The sequence below is a fragment of the Lissotriton vulgaris genome, chromosome 11, assembly GCF_964263255.1.
Source record: "Lissotriton vulgaris chromosome 11, aLisVul1.2, whole genome shotgun sequence".
NCBI lineage: Eukaryota > Metazoa > Chordata > Amphibia > Caudata > Salamandridae > Lissotriton > Lissotriton vulgaris.
The window spans coordinates 328,377,928-328,399,990 of NC_141699.1; the positions used below are offsets into that span (position 1 = coordinate 328,377,928).

A 22,063-nucleotide genomic window follows, 5' to 3' on the forward strand; every position below is an offset into this window, starting at 1 on the left:
GTCTTGTTTAGATAAAGATGCTTTATTTTACTAAACTGGTGTGGTGTCCATTTGTAGTGTTTTCACTGCCTTACTCTATGTTATATACAGATGCTTTACACATTGTCTCTGAGATAAGCCTGACTGCTCGTGCCAAGCTACCAAGTGGGTGAGCAGGGGTTATTTTAGTTTGGTAACACCCTTATCCGGACTAAAAGAAAGGGTCCCTACTTGGACTGGGTACAAACCTGCCAGCTAGAGACTCCCATTTCTAATGGGCACACTTCACAAAGCTACCCCACTGTTCCTCATCTGACCCATCAAAGTCCGGGTCAGGCTGGGATGATACACTAGAGATTTTAGACACCGGGCCCACACATGTCGCAAAAGCAGAATCCACAGCCTTATTAATTATGGCCTGAATGACATCAAGATCCATGACAACAGGCTGAAGAGAGGAAGCAGACTTTGATACCTTAGAGCCAGAAGAATCAGGCCTACTCTTCTCAGAGCATTTCCCCTCCATGCCTGCAATCTGAAAAAAAACTGCTTACATGGTGGAAGAATTTCACTTCCTTAAATAACGTCGACAGACACTGTTGCTAGGCAACACGCACGGACAGCATGACGCGGCATGCTGAGGACGATTCCCCACGTCCATATAACCAAAAAAATGCCTCGAGGCCAGGCATTATACCTCCACTGACCGAGATCCACAGACTAGTCCCAAGAAGACGCCGCCCCCTGCCCAGGTAAAACCTCATTAATGCACCGCCATACCCCGCTTTCCCACATGCATGAGCGGCAGCCTGAAAGCATGCTGTGGTAATCAAGGCAAGCCCCTGCCTCTCTCCCAGTGCCCTGCACCGTAGCAGAGGCAGGATGTCAAAGCCAGTGACCTCTGCTTCTGACCGCTATAGCACAGGAGTGGTGCTGGCATACAAAACATGAGCCCAAAACACATCACCGCCACTCCCAATCACTCAGTGCAGGAGCAGAGGTACAAACGGAATTGGACGCCGCCAAAAGCTCAGCACGGGAGTGGCGGCACCAAATAATAGAAATACGAAAAAAGTGTGGACGTTATAGCAGTCCCATCTAGAAAATATAATAGCACATACTTAACACTGCTTGAACGGCGCTGGCAACGTAGGTCTATTGGTGTTCCCAGCTGGAAACAGAGGGAAAAACAGAATGTGGTTTGGGTTTTCCCCACCCTTACAGGCCAGATCACGGGTACTTCCTATCAGTTTGCTATGTTGGGTGGGGATTTTTTTCTATGGGTGAATGCTGTTGCTCATACACATTATGCTCAGAGGTGACTGTGACGAGGAAGACGGAGGAGGAAGGTAATGCATACACTTTTTGCACTTAGTTAGAATTAGCATGATAAAGAAAACTGAAAATAGGGAGCAGAGAGAGGAAAAGAAGGTGATAGACAGGGCGAGATCAGGAGAATTCAGGAATGCAGTACAAAGAGAAGTTGCCATAGAGGGAGCTAAAAAAGAAGGTGAGAAAACGAAGAAGAAAATTCAAGTTTGGAGAATGTGGAGTAAGGTGATAAAGTCAAAAGAGAAGAAAAGAGGTAAGAAAAGTGGTATAAGGGGATATAGAGAAATAAAAGAAGAGAAAGGGAAATGAGAGGGAAGGAGTGAAACTGAGATGACTAGAGAGGAATAGGGAAATGGAGAGTGTGTTGGAAAATGTAAAAGAGTGGATAAGTAGAAAATTGGAGGAGGATGTATGTAAAGGGAATTAAAGAATAGGAAAAATTGGGAACTGAAAAATATTTGTTAAACGTGGTAACAAGGGGATAAGGGCTACAAGTGCAATGTAAGTTAATCAACTGGAAGAAAGAGTGAGAGAAAGAAATTTGCAACGAAAAAGATTAAAAGGGGTGAAGGAATGTCAGCAAAAAGTGCTGAAAGGCAGTAGTGGCTATTCCGCTAAGGCGGTGGAGCGTCACACCATTGTCGTCAACAGAAAAAAGAAAATAATGATAACGTATCGTTATTATCATTTTCTTTTTCCCATTGAAGTGAGTGGCTCTCAGGCCCGTCCAGGGCAGGGAGAGGAGTGGTTTGCGCTTCTTAAGTGTGCAGGACTGCTTGGCCAGCCCGCTTGGGCCGGCCGAACAGTCCTGCACACCTTGCATCTTCCCACCATTACACAGCCAGGTCAGGAACATGCAAAGCCTCCCAGTCCCAGTCTGAACGCCGTGGTTTGATGCTCAGACCAATCACAACGCTGCATTGCACTGTAGATAGGCTATGGGGAGCCTGGGAGCCCGGTTGCTTGCTGCTCCTTCCTGCTACCAGCGGCAGAGACTGGAAGAAGAGGACGGAGACGAGGTGGCGGCCGGCTGGCCCAGGTGTTTTTAAAGTGTATTTAGTCCAGCGCACTCACCCCCCATCATCCCCTGCCCCTCCTCCCTGGATCGGTAGGAGCCGCAACTGCAAAAGGGCAAGAACTCAAAGGAGAAGGCAGGAAGGGGTGGACATAAAAAGGGAAAGGAAAACAAGAGTGACAGCAGGTTTCAAATTAAGAGTTTGTATGACTCATTCAGCCGCCCATGAGCCTTCTGGGGAGATATATGTTAGAGACATGTTTTCGTGGTTAGATAGGTAGGGTTTACTATCTAGGGCTAAGGGCTACTACCCCAGAATAATATCCACTTTCAATACTTTTTATTTTTTCATTAATTTGCTTTCAATACACCCGTGTTTACAGGGTGCTGTTGCAACCAGCACTCTTTTCATCCGACAGCACTAGCCCTGCAGGAACTTGTGGCGTCATAGTTCCCGCTCTAAATATGGGCCACCCAGAGCATGCTGGGCAAATGACTAGGACCGGCAGAAAGCTGCTCTGATGTCACGAAAGCCCTTGACAGCTGAGAAAAATGAGCCATGAAAAACAGCCCGTTTTCACCAAGGGCTCGATGCGAAACTTGTCATTTTTCTCAATGTAAAATCACGTCACAAGCTGTCAAAATGTGCAAAGCCTCCCGTGAATCATTGCCTTTGAGACAGAGCGCTGGAGCACTGCTTACTTCCTCGGGACCGTCGGCTAATCTCTGTAATCTTCTCAATTTGCTTTCCCTGTGAAAATACGGTTCAGTGTATTCCAGGCTCATATTATGTGCAGATAACCGCGCCGATCCTACCATCCTATTATTACAGCATCTGAAAACATCACGTTTTCAAAGCTTCTTGTACCCCCCAAGCGACACAGAAGGGCTTTGGCTAAAGGGACGCACCCTTACATCATTCTACGACTTGAATGGGAAACTTGTGCTTAAATGTCCACATGATGTGCTTGTAATATTGCCAATCGGACCATAAAATGCCCTACACAGTGGCAAGTAAACAGTCGTCGGTGGGGGCAAAATTATTCTAAAATACCCACCTAGAATGAACAGAGAATATTTACCTTTGAAAGTTACATATTGAAACTGCGTTACCTTCTTGGAGAAGCATACTGTTAATGGGAATTATACTTGATTGTTAGAACCAGGGTCTGTGGTTGGCAGAGGTTTGTACCATGTCCAAGGAGGAGCCCTCAATCCTAGTCAGGATAAGAGTTAACCTGTGCTCACCCTTGGGTTGCCTACCTCAGATAAGTCAGGATAAATTAAAGAGGCAATGTGTAAAGTATCTGTACACACACACACACACAATGAAAACACCACTAAGTACCGCGTACCAGTTTTGAAAAATAGCCAATATTCATTTGCTTAAAACAAGACCAAAAATCGACATACACAATTCAAAATAGAATCTCTTCAAGACTGAATGCAGTTATAGCACATAGAAAAACAATGGCTCCAACAGAGGCTATAACGACATGCTTGACGAAGTTGAATCTCAAAGTTCGGGGCTGACCGCGATGGAGCGTAGGCCAGCCATGGAGTTGTACGGACCCTGGTTACAGTACCTTGGAAATGTTGACAAAACAAAGACATTGCACAGCGCTGGGGAGGTGAGGCATCGCTTGAGGCTGGTGCAGCATCCGTTCCTTACTGTCAGTGCAGATCGCTGTCACGTCCGGAATGCCAGGAACATTTTAATAAATAACAATAAAGGGTTTGGCTCATAAGCAGCAAGGCTGAGCACATCAAAACCAAAAACCAAAACCAAGTGCCAATGCTGCTGCGTTTTCTTGAATTTAATTACCCACAATGTAAACACTGACCATCAATACATCTATAAGCTCATTACTCGCTTTTTATTGTTTGAATTTTCATTTCATTTTTTTCAAAAAAATGTTTCATTTTTAAACTATATGTACAATAAACTTTAACATACCCAAAAAATACTGTACAAAAAATTCAAAATTAACCGACATCACATCAGACTCATTATTTCAGACATACTACATTCATACTCAAACACAAAACAAAGGTAAACCAAACAACAATTAAAAACAACAATGTATCTTTTCAGTAAACCACATTATGAACACTTTATACATTTTATGCAATTAGTAATTTTAGTGAAATTCTCCTATTGGGTCACAATGCTTTGTTACAAAACGTTTGGTTTAACCAGTGGCCTACGAGTTTCAAACCTCTTGGTTTAAGAGGTTCTCATCAGGACCAACCTCACTACAAAACAAAAATAAGAAAGACCAATCAGAAATTGCCCTTATTTTAAGATTGAAACCTTTGCTCTACCTGTCACCCACAGCATCAGCAGCTTACCTCTAAGTGAGCTCAAAAAACGCCTCAAGATGGCACAAATGATAGATCAAGGATCTAAACAGACACATAAAAACATGAATAAAGAGAGGAGAGGAGAAAGGCTGTCAGTCTTTTGTCAGTGTTTCTTCACTGGTATAGAAGAACAGTGACTTGGATAACTCACGTGTGTGTGGAGAGCAGTTAGCAATTGCTCTGGGTATGGATCTTGCACGGGTCGCTTACGGCAATCTAAAAATGTCCAAATGGGGACACTAGTCATTGAAGATGTCAAGTATGGGTCATTATCGAGCACTAATTAACAGCGTGTAAGCTCCAACGCTTACCTGATTTATAGAAAGGCTTGCATGCTGTCCGATGATAAAGGTTGAATCTAGAATGGAATGGGGCGTACAGCGGCATGTAAATGAGTCTGTTACAAATCAAACGTGGAGGTGTAGCAGCAGTATAACGCCAGTACTCACCGATATCAAAAGGAGTCTCGTTTCTCAAATGCGAGCCCGCAGTGGCCAATCATTAAGCCCGGTGTTGTCAGCGACGGGCGGCCTTGTATGTGCGCGGAACTCTCGTTGCCTAGCGCAAGGGTTGCTGGGATATGTGGTGTTCCATGATTATTCGTGGATGCTTCTGACACGGTCAAAGGTTAACAAAACACACGGGACAGAGGAAGCTTGAAACTCCTAATAAACTGCAATGAATTGAGTTAAAAAATGCGCGAGTTCACAATGGTCGTTTATCATGATTGCCAAAACTCCGGACAGGCGATCATATATACGCACAGTCCTCGTGGATTTTCCCAATGACTGCTGGGGTATGTAGTTCCAGGGAGATATGTATGTTTTGACGCAAGTAATTATTTCCTAAACATATAATTCTTACGGAGTCGGGGACCCTGAAAGGTGCATTTGCCTTCAGAAAGGAAAATACTTAACAGTTTACCTTCAGCCGAAACCGATCTACCCAGGGCGTCCAGGGGTATGTGGTGGTCCGAATATGTCTGAGTTTTGTGATTGTATATTATGGATTACCAAATGCTTCCTATGTGAGAGCCTGATATAAATGGATTGGTCCCAATCCATTTTTCTCATTGATCTGACGCCTAGCCTGTGTGACTCATGGCAGTTAATCAGCTGCTCACCTCATACTTGAACTTGTTTTAGCCGCACGCAAAAAATATTACAAAGCTATATGTGCTGTGCTTCCCTTAGCCACGCCATCATGACAGTTTATACAATTCAGAAAGTTCATTCAAGCCTGACACACCCGTGTCAAATTTGACTATCAGCAAAGCCTCCCTTCTTGAAAGTTTAGGTTCTCTGTCACCGCCACGCGGATCCGCCTCAACATTCGCAATAACCGTCCATTGTAGATCTTTTTCTGAATGTGATTTCCTGGTCCAATGATTGACAAGGGGAGCTGTTTCAACTTTCTTCCTGATCCGCGACTTGTGTTGGCTTATTCTTTGTCGTATTTCTTGACTTGTTTTTCCGATATATAACAACCCACAAGGGCATGTTATTCCGTACATCACAAATTTGGTTTTACAGTTTGAAAACGTCTCATGTTTCCAATGTATTCCTCTATGGCTAAAGACATCACCTTCGATTGTAGTTGCACAACAAATGCACGTGCCACATTTGTGGTGGCCTTTAAGTGGTGTCATGCCCATTAGCTGTCGTAAGGTAGATCTTGGTTCCTTTTTCAAATCTGCTCTCATGATGTAATTCGAAATGTTACTTTCCTTTTTAAAGGCAAATAATGGATTTGATTTAAACTCTTCATCAAATTTTCTAAGGAGGTGCCAATTTTGGTTGATGACTTTTTTCAATTTGTTCGACTCAGGGCAAAAGGTGGTTACACAAACTTGTCGGGTCATAGTTGGTTTTCTTTTCCTTTCTAGAAGTGTCTCACGGGGAGTCCACCAAGCCTGTTTCATTGCTGCCTTCACAAGTTTCCTCGGATATCTACGTTCTCTCAAATTGGTCATCAAGTTGTTTGCATGTGTCATATATTCTTCTTTGTGAGAACAGTTACGGCGTATCCTTAAGAACTGCCCATAAGGCAAAGTTTACCTTTGTTTTGTGTTTGAGTATGAATGTAGTATGTCTGAAAATAATGAGTCTGATCTGATGTTGTCGGTTAATTTTGAATTTTTTGTACAGTATTTGTTGGGTATGTTAAAGTTTATTGTATCTATAGTTTAAAAATGAAAACGTTTTTTTGAAGAAAATGAAATGAAAATTCAAACAATAAAAAGCGAGTAATGAGCTTATAGATGTATTGATGGTCAGTGTTTATATCGTGGGTAATTAAATTTTAAAAAACGCAGCAGCATTGGCACTTGGTTTTGGTTTTTAGGAACATTTTAAGGCAGGGAGGTGTTGCGGCATGGGCAGCGGTTCCCCTGGAGGTGCACTGTCGATGAAACGTTGAGTCAAGTCACCAGGCTTTGACTTTGTGGTGCCAATGTCACGCCATGGGGCTGCAGGTGCTGCAATGGAGTCGGTCATCACGGACTTCGGTGATGCTGTGCTCCTGACTCGCACTGTCGTGGATCTTCGGCGTGCGCTGTGGTGGCGTTGGGCGTTGCAAGCCACAGTCATTGCATTGAGCAGGGACCACGACTTCGGTGCAGGCAGTGGCATAGTGTCAAAGAGCAGCACCGGCTATGAAATCACACTCAGTTGACTGGTTTCTTCTTATTTAGCACAGAGAAGTCACTTCCAAGGGCACAGGAACTAGATTTGGCACCACTTGGCAAAGTTGGGCTTTCAGCAGAAAAGCCCTGGCACTGTAGGTGAAGTCTTTGAAGGCCCGGAAATTTCCAGCAGAAGGCAAGCTTGACTCCTGCCCTAGGATAACCTTAAAAAGCAGGATGCAAAGAGCAAAGTCCAGTCCTCTCACTCCCAAGACAGAAGCAGCAGGTCAACACAGCAAAGCAAGCAGCAAAGTGACAGACCCTCCTGGTAGCACAACAGCTCTTCTTCTTGGTAGAATGTCCTCAGTTTAGAGTATTCCAAGTATATGGTGTCAGAGGTCCAGTACTTATACCCATTTTAACCTTTGAAGTTGGGAGACTTTAAAGAATGGTCTTTGCAGTGCACAAGACTCTGCCCTTCCTGGCCAAGGCTCGAGACACACTTCGGAGGGGTAGCAGCTATCTGTGAGGGGACAGGCAGAGCCCTATTCAGGTGCTAGTGTCAGCTCCTCCCACAACTGTAGCTTAGGAAGACCCCTCATCTCCCTTCATGTGTGACTGTCTAGAGCGGCATATATTCCAGACGTGTATTCTAGGGACATGCAGAGTAAGAAAATTTTGCTCTGACCATCCAATGTTTACAATCCATATCGCACAATTAAAGGCTATAAAACTGGCCCCGCAAAGACTTTTGGAATTCGGTGGGCAATGAACTTTGTCACTACAAATCAAGGCTCTATTCCCTCACCCGGTACCCTATGGGAGACTGGTAAGGCCACCATTCGTGGTTTTGCCAAGGGCCAGCTCAAACTTAAATGCGCTGCTCAGTATTCCTGACTTACCCTTCTAGAGGCTCAAGCCACCCTCATCGAAGGCCAGCCACCCGAGGAGAGGACCAAGGCCCTGGACAGGCGACTGTCATTTCTGCAAAACGAGCTCAGGCAGACCTCTCTGGAGGCTACCAGACTGCTATGGAGGTCTTCGGTGGTGCGAGTTTACTGTGGGGAGACAAAAATGGGAAGCTCCTCCATCGGCTGGCAACATTGCAGATGGCCAACCGCATCCAACCGCATCATTCCCGAAGTGATATCCCCGAACAGCGAGGTCCAAAGATCTCCGGCGGCGGTGGCTCAGTGCTTGGCTACATATTACTCCACCGTTTATCCGCACCGCCCCCCACTCTCTCATTCTTAGAACTGCTTCACCAAGAACGAATCCCTCTTACGCAACTTAGTGACCCTGAGGCAGAGACCCGATCACTCCGGAGGAGGTCCATGTGGCAATTTCTCACTTGCCTTCCAGTAAGACCCCGGGCCAGACGGACTCCCACAGACATTTTACGCAGACCACCGGGACACGCTGGGTCCCCACCTTTTGGAGTTGTATATGGAGGTGACTGATAAAGTCTTGTTCCGCGCAGAAACTGACTTGGCCACCATTGTGGTGATACCCAAGTCTCAGCCCTCCTCCGGACCTCGCCTGGGCGCTCAACGTAACTCCCTTAGTGAAGAAAGTCCGGGCTGGCCTCCTTAGATGGCAAACACTGCCACTAAACCCAATGGGTAGAGTAGCCCTTTTCAAAATGATCACTTTACCCAGGTTTCTTTACATGCTTCAGAACACGCCTCTTATTTTCGCGCGTGCATGGTTTCAGGAGATGGACAGTCTGGTCATCAAGTTCCTCTGGGGGTCCAGAGGCCCCGTCTGCCCCACCCTTTGATGGCGATCTGGGGATGACAAATCTGTACCTCTATTAGTTAGCTACCCGGTTCCTTACCTTGCACAATTGGTATAACAGCAGCTGGTCGGACCCCGCCTACAGGCTCGAACTACATACCCTATGCTTACCTAACATTCAGGGGATGCTGTACGGAAATACTGTCCCCAAAACCCTACCTGAGGTCATGCACGGGGTACTTCTGGCCTGGCAGGCTTCTCTGCGTCACACCCACTGGGCTGGCAAATTGACCGAATACACTCCACTTTGGCAGGGTGTCCTGATCCGGGAGGTCGCCAATTTATCTGGCTTTAGAACATAGGATCTCATTGGGATGAGATCCTATGTTCTAAACCTGATTTACTACGATATTTTAAACTATTTATTTTTAGATATTTTATTTTCAATTGAAAAAAAATGTTTTTACAAATATTGAAATTGTAATTTTTTTTATTTAATATGTTTTTTTATTTATATATATTTTAAATAGCAGGCAATGATATCCTATGGAAGGAAATTCAAGTTACTGGTAAGTACAGTTAAATGTACTTTTCAGGAATAGTAGTGAGCTAGATTGGGGAATTAATTCCTCTTCAATCCTGAGGTCCCCTGTGAGCCAACTAGCCCACCAGGTACCTCCAGTATGTGCCAGGCAGCTGTGTTGCAGAGAGGTGTTCAAAGGGGACGCCCCCTTTTTACAATACTCTGCAACACAGCTCCGTGGCGCTTACTGGAGATACCTGTTGGACTAGTTGCCCCCTAGGGAACCTCTGAATTGAACAGGAATGAATTCCCCAACTTAAAACTCCCCTCAGGGCATGTTTGCACTCACATCACCTCAAGCCCCGCCCCCTACCTTCACCACTGTGCTAGCGCTTTCTGTAGAGTGTTCTAAGTTGGGGGATTAAGTCCCCTTGCATACTGGGGGTACCTGGGGGCTAACTAGCCCACCGGGATCCTCCAGTATGCGCCAGGAGGCCGCGTTGCAGAGACGTGTAATGAGGCCATGGCCCCTTTTACACCTCTCTGCAACGCAGCCCCCTGGCGCGTTTGCAGAGGGGAAACCAATTCCCCTTGCATACTGGGGGTCCACAGGGGCCAAGTAGCCCACCTGGAACCTACAGTATGCGCCAGGGGACTGCGTTGCTTTGCCCTCGGGGGTGGGGGTCCTCAAGACAGTGTGGGGGGAATTGGGGCCCCCCCACACTTCATTTTCACTATGCCCCCGGGATTTGGTCCCCCCCGAGCAGGCCTAGGGTGTCTACCCTGCCCCCTTTTTGCATTCTACATGTAAGTTTTTCTGCTTTCTTGTGCCTCGGTCTACCGAGCACAAGATGGCTGCCAACACTTCCTGATTTGGAGTGTTCACAGCCAATGAGCATGCAGCTCGTGCTCGAAAAGGTACGCATAGTTACGCGTGCAGTACTCATACGCTACTCATACGGTACTCGTACGGTACTCGTACATACGTGTACCCCGTGTTTTTGTCCCAAACATTTTTTGGGGGGGGCCTTGGGGGTCCTTGTGGGACCCGCTGAGCAGGCCTAGAGGGTCAGGGTGTTTCTACCCTGCCCCCTTTTTGCGTTCTACACGTTTGTTCTTCTGCTTTCTTGTGCCTCAGTCTACCGAGGCACAAGATGGCTGCCAGCACTTCCTGGTTTGGAGTGTTGACAGACAGTTGACAGCCAATCAGCATGCAGCTCGTGCTCGGAAAGGTACGCGTACGGTACTCGTACAGTACTCGTAAAGTACTCGTACCGTATGCGCCTATAGATATACTTATGATTTTACTTTTGATTTTCTCAGGAACTACTGAACGGATTTACACCATTTAACAAAAAGCGTGATGTGCGAACCGAACTCTACCTTTTTGCCAAATTTGGTGTAATTGCGTTCAGCCATTCGGGCTGTAGCCCTGGCTAAAGGTCCCATGGAAAATTGCATGGGGAAAACACGTTTTGGGATCCCCTTTTTTCTTAGCCCCCGCTGCATGAATCACCCCCAAACTTACAGGGAAGGAGCGGAGGTGAGCAGGCCATTTTCTTGGAGAAATTCGCGAAGATTCGTCCACTGGTGCCGAAGTTATTCCAAATAGAATGTTGCGGATTTCCTATGGAAACTAGGTTTTAACTATAACTACCTAATGGCGACCGCCAGTAGGTAAGTTATATATATATATATATATATATATATATATTAATATAATCAAAATTTACAGGAGACACGACAAACGCTCAATAAGTATACTTGCCACCTTTTATGAAAAGCATTACTGTGAGAAAGCAACAGCAGGAGTCTAGAGGGGATTGCGGTGTTCAGACTTTGAATGACATTTCTCACATTTGTTCTGATAATTAATTGTTAAGCATTTCTTTTTCTAGTGCCTGGCACTAGCTTTATCGTAATGGAGTTTGCTGTCAGTGCGTGAACTCTTTGGAGTGATACTTTGAGAAAAGGGGAATCGTTATTTAACCAGCACATGTACTCCAACTGTGAAGAATAGCCGCTTGGTATGCAGCGCTTCACAACCTCTTCTGCCTCTGACACCTAATTAGAAGTACGATGAATTATTGAAGGAGGAAAATCTAATTAAAGGCACTAAGCACTAATAAAATATTGTTGGAAATGCTACTGCAGGGCTCGCCTAATTGGCATTTCCTTCCTTTGTTGTGGGCGCAGTCTGTATGGGCACGTTAACTGGTAGCCTGATATAAACATTTATCTAAGGATATTTGAGGGTTCTTTGAAGAGAGAACATGTGAATATCATTCTTGTATTCAAGGGTTTTTGTTTCATATGAAAGATTCTCTTTGGAAATAGGCTAATCACATATAAAATGCAATTTTTCTGATGAGTGAGTCTGAAAAGGGGGTTTATAGTTAACAACAGGTTACATTTGCATAGTGTTCATCTTGCTTTCTAGTTCTGAGGCATCATTTATTTAAAAATACAATACATCGCAATGAGGTAGAAAATCTGTATGGAGAATAGGATTGATTGGTGGTTCTGAGAAGCTACAAGGAGGAAAATCATAATCAAAGCCATGCTATTATCCAATATAAAATGCTTCATAGATAGGTGCCGTTAGATCACAAAGGTGTTAAGTTGACAACTGTTTCAACCCAGAGGATAGATGAATCCTCGCCTTTTTCAGGCCTGGGCAATTTAGTTGTTATATACTTAGGAATATCTGCAAATGAATACAGCAAAACAAAAATATAAAAAATAATAATTCTTCCTAATATTTATTTCTCTTCATTTGTAGGCATTATGTAAATGTTTATACAAGGTTCCTTTTAAATTAAAAAAGGCTGTTCAGTTGTTCTTTACACCCAATCCGAGAGCTGCTTTACAGTCGTAATAATTTATATGGATTTTACATGATCGAATTGCTTTAGAAAAATAACATCTAAATGAGTCAAATTGGAATCTATCAAGCATTAGGATGCAAAGGACTGATTTTGTCTCGTTGTTCTTGCTGTGTTTCGTACTCTAAAGAAAGAGAAATAAAAAGGGCTCTTGTAAAGCAACCCCTTTTCTGACTTAATTGAGTTATTGAAGTAGATACCATGGGGTAAATTCTAACCCAGCAAATAAAGAATAAGTGTTGTTATTAACTAAACAACATTTTATTCAGTTCAGTTTAATACTCTTTATTTCGGCAACATGCCATAAAAGAGAGGCACAAATAAATACATAAAAAAATACAAATCATTGTGGCCATATAAAAAATCCAAAGAAAATAGGAAGATCAATACAACGCAATCCATCTCCTTATAAATACAATAAAGCTAAAATTAGTATGAAGCAAAAAGCATTTGCTCTCAGACGCCAACTCGTGAGCCAATCTTCCTTATATACAATTTCTTTATTCATTTTGTTATTCTGGAAAGAATTAAAGATTGTTTTTTCTAATTGTTAATCAAATCCAAAGGGCCTCATGCCTACACTCGTCTGAGAGTAAAGATGAGGATCGTAAGCTGGTGCTGAATGCACTGAACTGTCTTATTCATGAAAACAGACTGTACCCTGTCAATAGTAGATTTTTTTACCTTCATACACAATGTTTTGTAATTTTCTTTCTTATCTAGATGTCCCTTTGTTGATAGCATAGGCAGGTCGATGCTATAGCACAAGAGACACTTACACTTAATTTAATTCACTAGTAACTGTTTTGCAAGGAGGAAAAACATGAGAAAAAGTTGTCATTCTCAAGGGAAATATCTATGTGGCCATAATTTATAATATCTATCAATGGGATAGTACGTTTTATCAGAGAAAATTATTTGTTTTCTTAAAATAACCCTCACCCACCAAAATGTCTCATGTTGGCATGCTTTATCATTTGGTTCTTCCCGCCCCACTGACTTTGAGGGGAAGAAAGTGGAAAGGTCTGAAAAATAAGTGTTGTTAAAAAGTACCTGGCTGGTTGGAAGATAATATTTATTAAGTACTTTTGCTGGTACTACTAAAACTGGGTAGTAAATACGCCACAGGAGGGCATTGCTTTGAGGACTGTTTGACTACAAGCACCCCTTCCTTCCTGTGAAGGGCTCATGGGGCATGAACAAATGGACAATTATGTCTAAACAACATCAGCATACCTTGTAGGTCTTAACTGACTCTACATACCTAGTCGGTACAATTAATGCATGAATTTAGCATTTCACCAATGTAGTGAATTTTACAACTATCTAATCAAGGCATACTAGGAGTGGTAATTGGGATCAATACCCCTGGTCCTGACGAAAAAAGCCTATGGGGTTAGGCTTGAAACATGTTAACCTGTAGACCATAACACCCATCATAGTGTAAATCTCTACTACCCCAGTTTTAGGAGTACCCACTAAAGAACTTATTAAATATTATCTTCCAACCAGCCAGGTACTTTTTAACAATACTTATTTTTCTGACCCTTCCACTCCCATCGCATCATAATCAACACCCAACAAAGTGTTCCCACGTCATTGTCGGTCGTAGCACGCCCATCCCGCAGTGGGTGGGATGAACCCAATGATGAAGCATGCCACCATGGGACATTTTGGTGGGTGAGGGTTATTTTAAGAAAAACAGTTTTCTCTGATAAGACGTACTATAATAGACAAATCAAGCGGGGGACATGGAGCGGGTTATATAGTTCCAGTACCTACGCTCCTAAGTAGACAGTAAAGTTTAAAGAAGGGTGCAGTTCCCTATTTGAAGGCAAGGGAGAGCGCTGACATGTGGATCAGATGAAATGACCAGATGGATCAAGGAGGGGATATGAGTGATCAGATCTGATTCCCCTAATCCAGCCATGTCGGCAGAGGAGGATAGGTCCCAGCGAATACACTGCAAGCTCCCCTTTTCTTTCCCCAGCAAGGCGTGGTTATCTGCCTTACCTAAGGTGTATCACTAATCAGCTTAGTGCAGGTGCAGTCTATTTTTTTTTGTCCTCATATCCACCATGGTTTAGGAAAGCCATCTAGAATAAGCCTTGGTTCAGCTGGCACAGTGTTATAACTGGATGGGATCATTTGGCGGGGGCAGACCACACATCCCACAGCTGTCACTAGCTTAATATAATTTTTGGCTACCAATGGGGAGGCCTACGGCAGGGCCTGGACCGAGCTATGACCGGATATCTTCTGGTTTGTGGCACCATAGTAGTGTAATCATTGGACCCGGGGGAAAAAAAAAACCCGGATCTTTATTGTGCCCATACAAGTATGTGCCAAAAAGCCCTTTTGCTTTGATTTCCTTGTCTGGCTAGGTCCATTTGTGCCGTCTGTAGACTGGATGCCAGCCAGTCCCCGTGGGAAGGAGGAAGGGGATCTTTCCACCTCCTGCAGATCTCCCTCCTTGCCAGGAGGACCGTGTAAAACACTAGGCTTCTAGCTGCATTTTGAGATCCCCTCAGGACTCCAAAAATCACTAAAGGTAGATCCATGATAACTGGGAAACCTAACGATGCTGTAAGAGTCTTACCAATAGCATCCCAATATGCAGCGACCCAGGGACATTCAAAAAACATGTGAGTGTCTGAAGCTGCAATCAGCCCGCACCTTGCACATGCCACTGAATTTCCTGTGGCAAATTTAGATAATCTCTGGGGAGAGTAATACGCCCTATGAAGGGTATAAAGATGGTTTCTGCGTAGCCATGAGGGCTTTACTAAGCTCTTTAAGAGCTCAAATGAGGTAGACCAAAGTTCTTGTATATCTTGTCTCGTTGTTAAGACACCCTAGAGTTGAGCTGGTAGCTTAAATTCCCCATCAGATTCCTCGAGTAGGAGTTTATACCATTGTGAGATCTCATTTTTGATTTTTGGTTGGAGCAATACTCACTAAGTTAGTTATTAATTGACTACGCCCTCCAAGAGGAAACCTGTTTCTTTTTGTAGGTGGGTTTTTATAAGCCTGTGTCCAGCTGCTCATTTGTAGGTATTTAAACCTCGAGATGGTTGGACCTATTCTATTCTGTAGGTGCTCCCAGGAAAGCAGGCCTCCCTCATAGAAGAGATCCCCCCATTCTTTAAGGCCTGCCTCTTTCAAAGGAGTGGCTAGAGTATCTTCCAACCAAACTGGACTTTCAGGTAACCCCCAAAGTGATGTTTTATCGCAGTAATTCCCCTGTTTAATTGATTTTGTTACCTCTGACCACATTTTCGCCAAACCATGTAGGACCTTCAATTTGATCTTTTTAAAGAATTTCGGGTTACCAAATTTGAATAATTATCCCGACTGGCTTAGACCTTCCCCATCCAACATGGCTGAAAACATTAATCCTACCCCATAGTCAGTAGGTCTTTTTAAGAGCATTCGAGTGTGTGATAGCTGAAACGCCCACGCGTATAATTTTACATCTGGGGCAGTTAATCCCCCCTTCTCCCATCGCCTTCTAAGCTTCTTCCAGGCTATTCTTGGTAGTTTTTTGTTCCAGATAAAAGAAGTTATGTCTGACTGTATTTTAGTTATATGAGTCTGATCAAAATAAAGGGGAATGGTGTTTAAGAGAAATGAGAATTTGGGCAGAATGGACATTTTAATCAAATTAACTCTCTCAATCAAGGATAGTTGAAGGTGGGACCATGACTGCATTAGTTTCCTAAACTCTTTAGTAATTGCTGTAAGATTTACAGTAGCAAGCTTGTTAACCCCTTAAGTGCTGCGTCGGGGCGTTGGCCGACGGCAGCACTACCTCCCCAGTGCTGCGCACGACCATTGGACGTCCATTCAGCACTAGTTCCAATGGACAGCGCAGCACTGGGGAGGGATATTTGCGCCGCATCTATGAGGTTAAGATCGATTATGATGTTTAAGCCCAGATAACACAATGATTCACCCGCCTGTATTTCCAATGTACTCGCATCATCATTCCAGACCAACATCTCTGTTTTTAATGTATTGATCTGGTACCCTGATATCCGTCCAAACCCCTGAGCAATTTCAAATATAACAGGGAGTGCCGTAGTTACATCTGATGTGAGGATAAGCAGGTCGTCAGCATATAACGCCACCTTCTTTTCCCACCCTCTGTGACAAAAAGGACTGATGGCATTCTCTCTCCTCAGTTGTTGTGCGAGAGGCTCGATATAGAAATCAAACAGAAGGGGGGAAAACGGGCAACCCTGCCGAGTCCCTCTAGTTATATTGAAAGGGTCTGACAGCTCCCCGTTAATTAATAGGCTCGCCACTGGGCTGCTTCCTTGTTTTTACTGTGTCAAGGAAACCACCACTCCATTCAAAATATTTTTGGGGAAAACCTTAGACTCTTTGAACCACTTGCACACCATCGTACACATACATCACCTCACCTGCACACACCATATGTCAAGAGATCTCGCAGAAGAGACCATTGAAGGGCCAGTCAGCAATGTCAGCGCTGGCCTAAAGAGGAGTGCCCTATGATGAAGCAGGAAACCCTTTTCGGTGTGTGGGGGCACTCAGATCAGATAACTCGGATCCCCTCCTGGATCCCTCTGATCATTTCAATGGATTCAACTGCAAGCGCTTCCCCTTCCCTTCAACGAGGAACTGCATCTTTCTTTAAACTCCACTCCATAATTTCTAACACACTGTTGACTGAGTTGGGCAAACAGAATCCCAGGTAAAAGGCAAATTGTTGAAAGGAAGAACTGGTAGCAAAGACACTGGTGAGTTAGTAAGGCTAGAACCAGGGTCCATACAAGACATGGCAGAAAGACTTAGTCAGAGATGACTGCAATGGTATAGTAGTATCGATATATAAAATGTACCACCATGTGAATTGGCCGCTAGTGATACGGTTTGGTGCAAGCTTGCCTCCCTCCTGTTATGTAAATGCATTCAATTTTATCTTGATAATTTTCTCTGTATTAAATTGATATTTTAGAACAAAAGATTTCTGGAATCTTCAAACATTTTTATATATGTAATAAAAATAAGCACTTAGGCGAATTGAGAATATTTAGTAAATTAAAATATTGTGGGCTATGCTATGTTTGTACCAGGAAAAAGTTGATGAAGCAACACTTTTTTGTTTCCTAAAAACCAAACAAATAGAACTATTTTGCCTCAAAATAAGATCTATCTCTTATCTGTGGAAAATGGAACATCATAAACATGTTGCAAAATATTTCAGAATACTACCCCGTCAAAGGTTACAGAATGGGTGTCACGATTTAATTTAGCTGATCTTGCATTCTGTGACATTCCAAATTCATCTTTCTTTAATCTAGATTATGAATTTCCAATCTATGAACCATTTTACCCGCACTTGAAATAACCCTCTACTTTGCATAAAGCCCCAATTTGACCCTGGAAGGTGACCCACCAGGCCAACAGAAGACCTGGCCTCCTTTCCACAGATCGAGGACAATCTGACTGCAAGCAATTGCTCTGCCGACTATGCTTTCTTTGTGGGGTTCATGCATTGAAGAAACAAATTATCATAAAGACTGAGTTTATGGATTAAAAGCAAACGGAAAATCATCAATTGATCCTGAAGTATCTCCAACACTAAATGGAGTGTGGAAATGGTGAGGTTGGCGCACTGAACATCTGCTGTGTTTTTTAATGGAAGTTCTCCATCCACCAAACTCTAAGTGAAGCTCCTCAATTTTCTCAGGTATATTGTGGAGGTAACATCACAAGATAAAAGGATGGAGGGAGTCCTGATTTGCAAATGGCTGGGTCCAAACTGGGGTACCATGGTGAGCAAAATAACTATAGATTTAACCCAGATCTCTTGACGGGGTGAGTGTTTGAAAAGTTTCAGCACTCTGTTCATCATATTGTTGTGTTTTCTATCATGTGAAGAGGGGTCAAACCTTTTATTTAACACCACCTCTACCCTCTTGGTTTTCAAGCCTCATAGCATTTATCCCAACACAATATTTTGGATAAGTCAGTCTTTTAAGAAAAACCTCACTCAATGCAATTTATCATATGCAGTATACTGTCTCTGTAAGGAAACAGGCCACACAAGTTCATGAAGAATAGTTATACAATAACGAGGAAGGAACAAGGGTAGTGAAAGGAATAAACTAGTGCAGCATCTCCTGACAGCACGGTTCTTCTCTGTTCCAGTCTCAGTACCTCCTCTAGTCCCAACACTATCCCTACATCACACACCCAAACAGCATAACATGTGACTATCTCTCTTCCTGCTTTGCTATCATAGCACAACATACACTGCCTGCCACTCTTCTATTCTTTCTTGCCGATCTCTATTCTTCTTGTTCTTATTTCCATTCATCATTCTCTACCTTTCTCTTCTGGCGCTCTCTTGCTTTTTCTCACCCTCTCAAAGTGACACTAGTTTATGTTACTTTTTGAAACAGTTTCTATTGACTGCGATCACTCCTAGTCTCCAATTGGAGCTGCTCCTTCCTATGCACTCCTCTTGAATCCTTTCATAAGAAAGCACCACTTTGAATCCTAGCCATATTAATTACATGTTGCCAAAGACTTTGACAGTTTTCCCCCGATATATGTTTGTCTGGCTAGAAGTGGAAATGAAAAAAGGGTCCAGGGGGCTCCCTTACATATCTGCAACTATATCTACTGTGTACTTGGAACATCAGCAGTTTCTTCCTGCGCTGTAATACAAAGTGGTGTGGTGCCTTTACATGTTATTACCCCATAAACATTGAATTTCTGTTTTTGTTGTCACTTCAAAGTTTATCTGAACTTATAATAGTTTATTTTATATTTTTATGTTTTAATTAAACTTGTTAAAGCTTTATGACTTGATTAGGCAGTGAGCAATCTAGAAATACCTAACCTTTATATTTTTTTCATTTTTTTAGGAAGCAAACTTCTATTTCTAGCACTCTGCTTGAACGTCCAGGACCAAGTCGATTCTTGTCCGGGAGCCTGTTTATGCTACAATGAACCCAAGATCACATTAAGTTGTCAGCAGCAAAGATTGACTATCATCCCTTCAGAGATACCTGTGCAAACCCAGAGGATTTACCTCCACAACAACAAGATAGCTCTGGTGCGATCAAACAGCTTCACCGCTTGCCGCAATCTTACTCTCCTCTGGATTCATTCCAACAACATCAGTGTGATTGAGCCTGGCACATTTTATGGTCTGGACAAACTGGAGGAGCTAGACATCAGCGACAATGGAAATTTGAAATCAATCAGCCCATCCACATTCACAGGGCTCACCCACCTTCATTCTCTACGTATAGACAGATGTGGTCTGCTTGAGCTGCCTGATGGTATTTTTCGAGGGCTGTTTTCCTTGCAGTATCTATATCTCCAAGACAATAACTTGCAAGTCTTGCATGATGACACATTTCTTGATCTCGCAAACCTCACGTTTTTGTTTCTGCATGGCAACAAAATCAAGAGTCTGTCGGAAAATGTTTTCAGAGGATTGGTTGGTTTGGACCGGCTACTCCTTCATCAGAACAGAGTGAGTCAGATCCATGTGAGGGCCTTTCACGACCTTGGGAAAGTGATGACATTGTACTTGTTTAATAACAACTTAACCGTGCTTACAGAAGAAGTGATGGCTCCCTTGGTGTCTCTTCAGTATCTTCGCTTGAATGGGAACCAGTGGATATGCGACTGTAGAGCGAGGTCCCTCTGGAGCTGGTTCAAGCACTTCAAGGGCTCTTCCTCTGAATTAGAATGCTATCTTCCTTCTAACCTGGCCGGTAAAGACCTCAAAAGGCTTCCGAGCAGCGACCTGGATGGATGTGTCGATTATCCTAACCAGATAAGAACAAGTATTTTCAGTTCCAAGACCAGATCAGGAAAGGTTACCACTGTAGACACTCCCTTAATTTCAAAGGACAGTACCCAAAAATGTTGTCAACCTGACGTCGACAAGTCCTTCATTTATGAAGGAAAACCAGGACCCTCTTCACACACCAGCAGGTTGTCCCCTAACAATCCTCTCAAGGATAAGGAAAACATGTCAAAAACAAAATATGTTGAAAATGTTGGGCCAACCAAAAATGGTTCTCAAAAGCAGTTTAATGATTCTCCTTTTGGGACGTTTCCGAGTAATATTGACAAGCCGCTGACCAAGATGAAGCCTGAAATCATAAACCCAATAGAACCCTCTACAGCGCCAACAAAAAGGAGGCAGGGCTGTGTTAAAAAAACTCGATCTAAGACTCAGTGCCGCCTAGCCCAGCCAGGAAGTAGTCCAAATCTGCACTTCAGTCTCAGTCTTTTGCTCCTCTCCTTGGTGTGGAGCCTTATGTACCCTTGTTGAAACCAATAGTTTTTCTTGGTCAATGACTCTTCAGGAAACAGTGTGTTGAGCTCTGTAAGATGTTGCAACAGAAGTAAAACACTGTACACCCCAAGAAAGCTTTGTCACAACAACAAAAAATAACTGGATGCCTTTACAAAGAAAATATGGTGTATATAACTGCGTTATTCCCGGACCTGTGAGATATATATATTTTGCCCCTCAAACTGCACTCTGACTCAGAACAGCATTTGCTACAGCAGAAACAGTGAAAAACAACAAAAAAACTTAACAAAGAAGAGCAGGGAAAATGCTCCTGAAAGAATGTTTGACAATTGTTTGTAAATCAAAATCTTATTGAAAGAAGTTGCAAGTTTTTCTTTGCAATGGTGATGCATTTGATGCTGTTTTCCCCTATGTTTCTGAATATTGCAGTTTAACCGTGCTCATCTCTTGTCACACCATGGTCACGGGTAGCATTTGTTAAAGAATGCTGTCTTTTCATTCACAAAGATTGCGGTATTATATAGATATGCATTTTATTTTACTTGTGTAAAAGTATAAAAATATAAAAATAAATATTTCTTTTTCCTAAATAGTATATTACTTTTAATACAACAAAGGTGCATGCAAACAGTTTTCAAGCAACTTGCAATGCTTCGAATGAGAATAGTTCTCCACATAAATACTATACTGGTGATTTGAAAAGAATGAAAAAAAAATCAGATAGTGTTTTACGAGGTGTATTTTCTATGAGAACAAAACATTTTGCATCCGTGATATATGAAAGCCTTTCTTCATGAAAACTCATGGACCACATTCAAGAAAAACAAGCATTGGTAAATGCATTAGGTTTCGCCTATGTGATTAATAATATTTTTTTGGGTAAGTTTTAAGATGGTGAGCAGTTGCGCAGTATAAGTGGTGCAGGCGAAACATAATCAAAAGCACCAGGAACAACTGGAACTGTGCATATAATTCTTTATTTTATCTACAAACAAAAAACTATTGATTTATTTAGAAAAAATAATGGATAGGGCCCAGAAGCTCCCTAACAGTACTGTGGAGCTGTGTAAGGTACAGCATTTTGCTTAAACACGTTCCTGATTACTCTGATACACCCCTCAATCCCTGTACACCCACGTTCCTTGCAGCATGGATATGAGGAGCAGCTGCTACAATTCAGTCTCACCTGCATTTGATAGCAGAGTGTCCCCACTGGTGAATGACTCCATCCAATAGCACCGAGAGCCATGTTCTAGGCTCCTAGCGAAGGCTGATTTCCGTGCCTTGGATC

General features: G+C 43.1%; 1 protein-coding gene across 2 annotated transcripts in view; it reads left to right on the forward strand.

Annotated features, from left to right (window-relative positions):
* LOC147679712 (reticulon-4 receptor-like) overlaps nt 1-21,313 on the forward strand; it is a 783,809-nt gene extending 762,496 nt beyond the window's left edge. For both annotated transcript variants that reach the window (XM_086943282.1, XM_086943283.1), the window contains one exon: nt 19,361-21,313. In XM_086943282.1, coding sequence (XP_086799408.1) covers nt 19,361-20,787 — 1,427 coding nt within the window. In that variant the 3' untranslated portion in view covers nt 20,788-21,313. The remainder of the gene's footprint in view (nt 1-19,360) is intronic.
* Nucleotides 21,314-22,063: the final 750 nt, after the last annotated feature.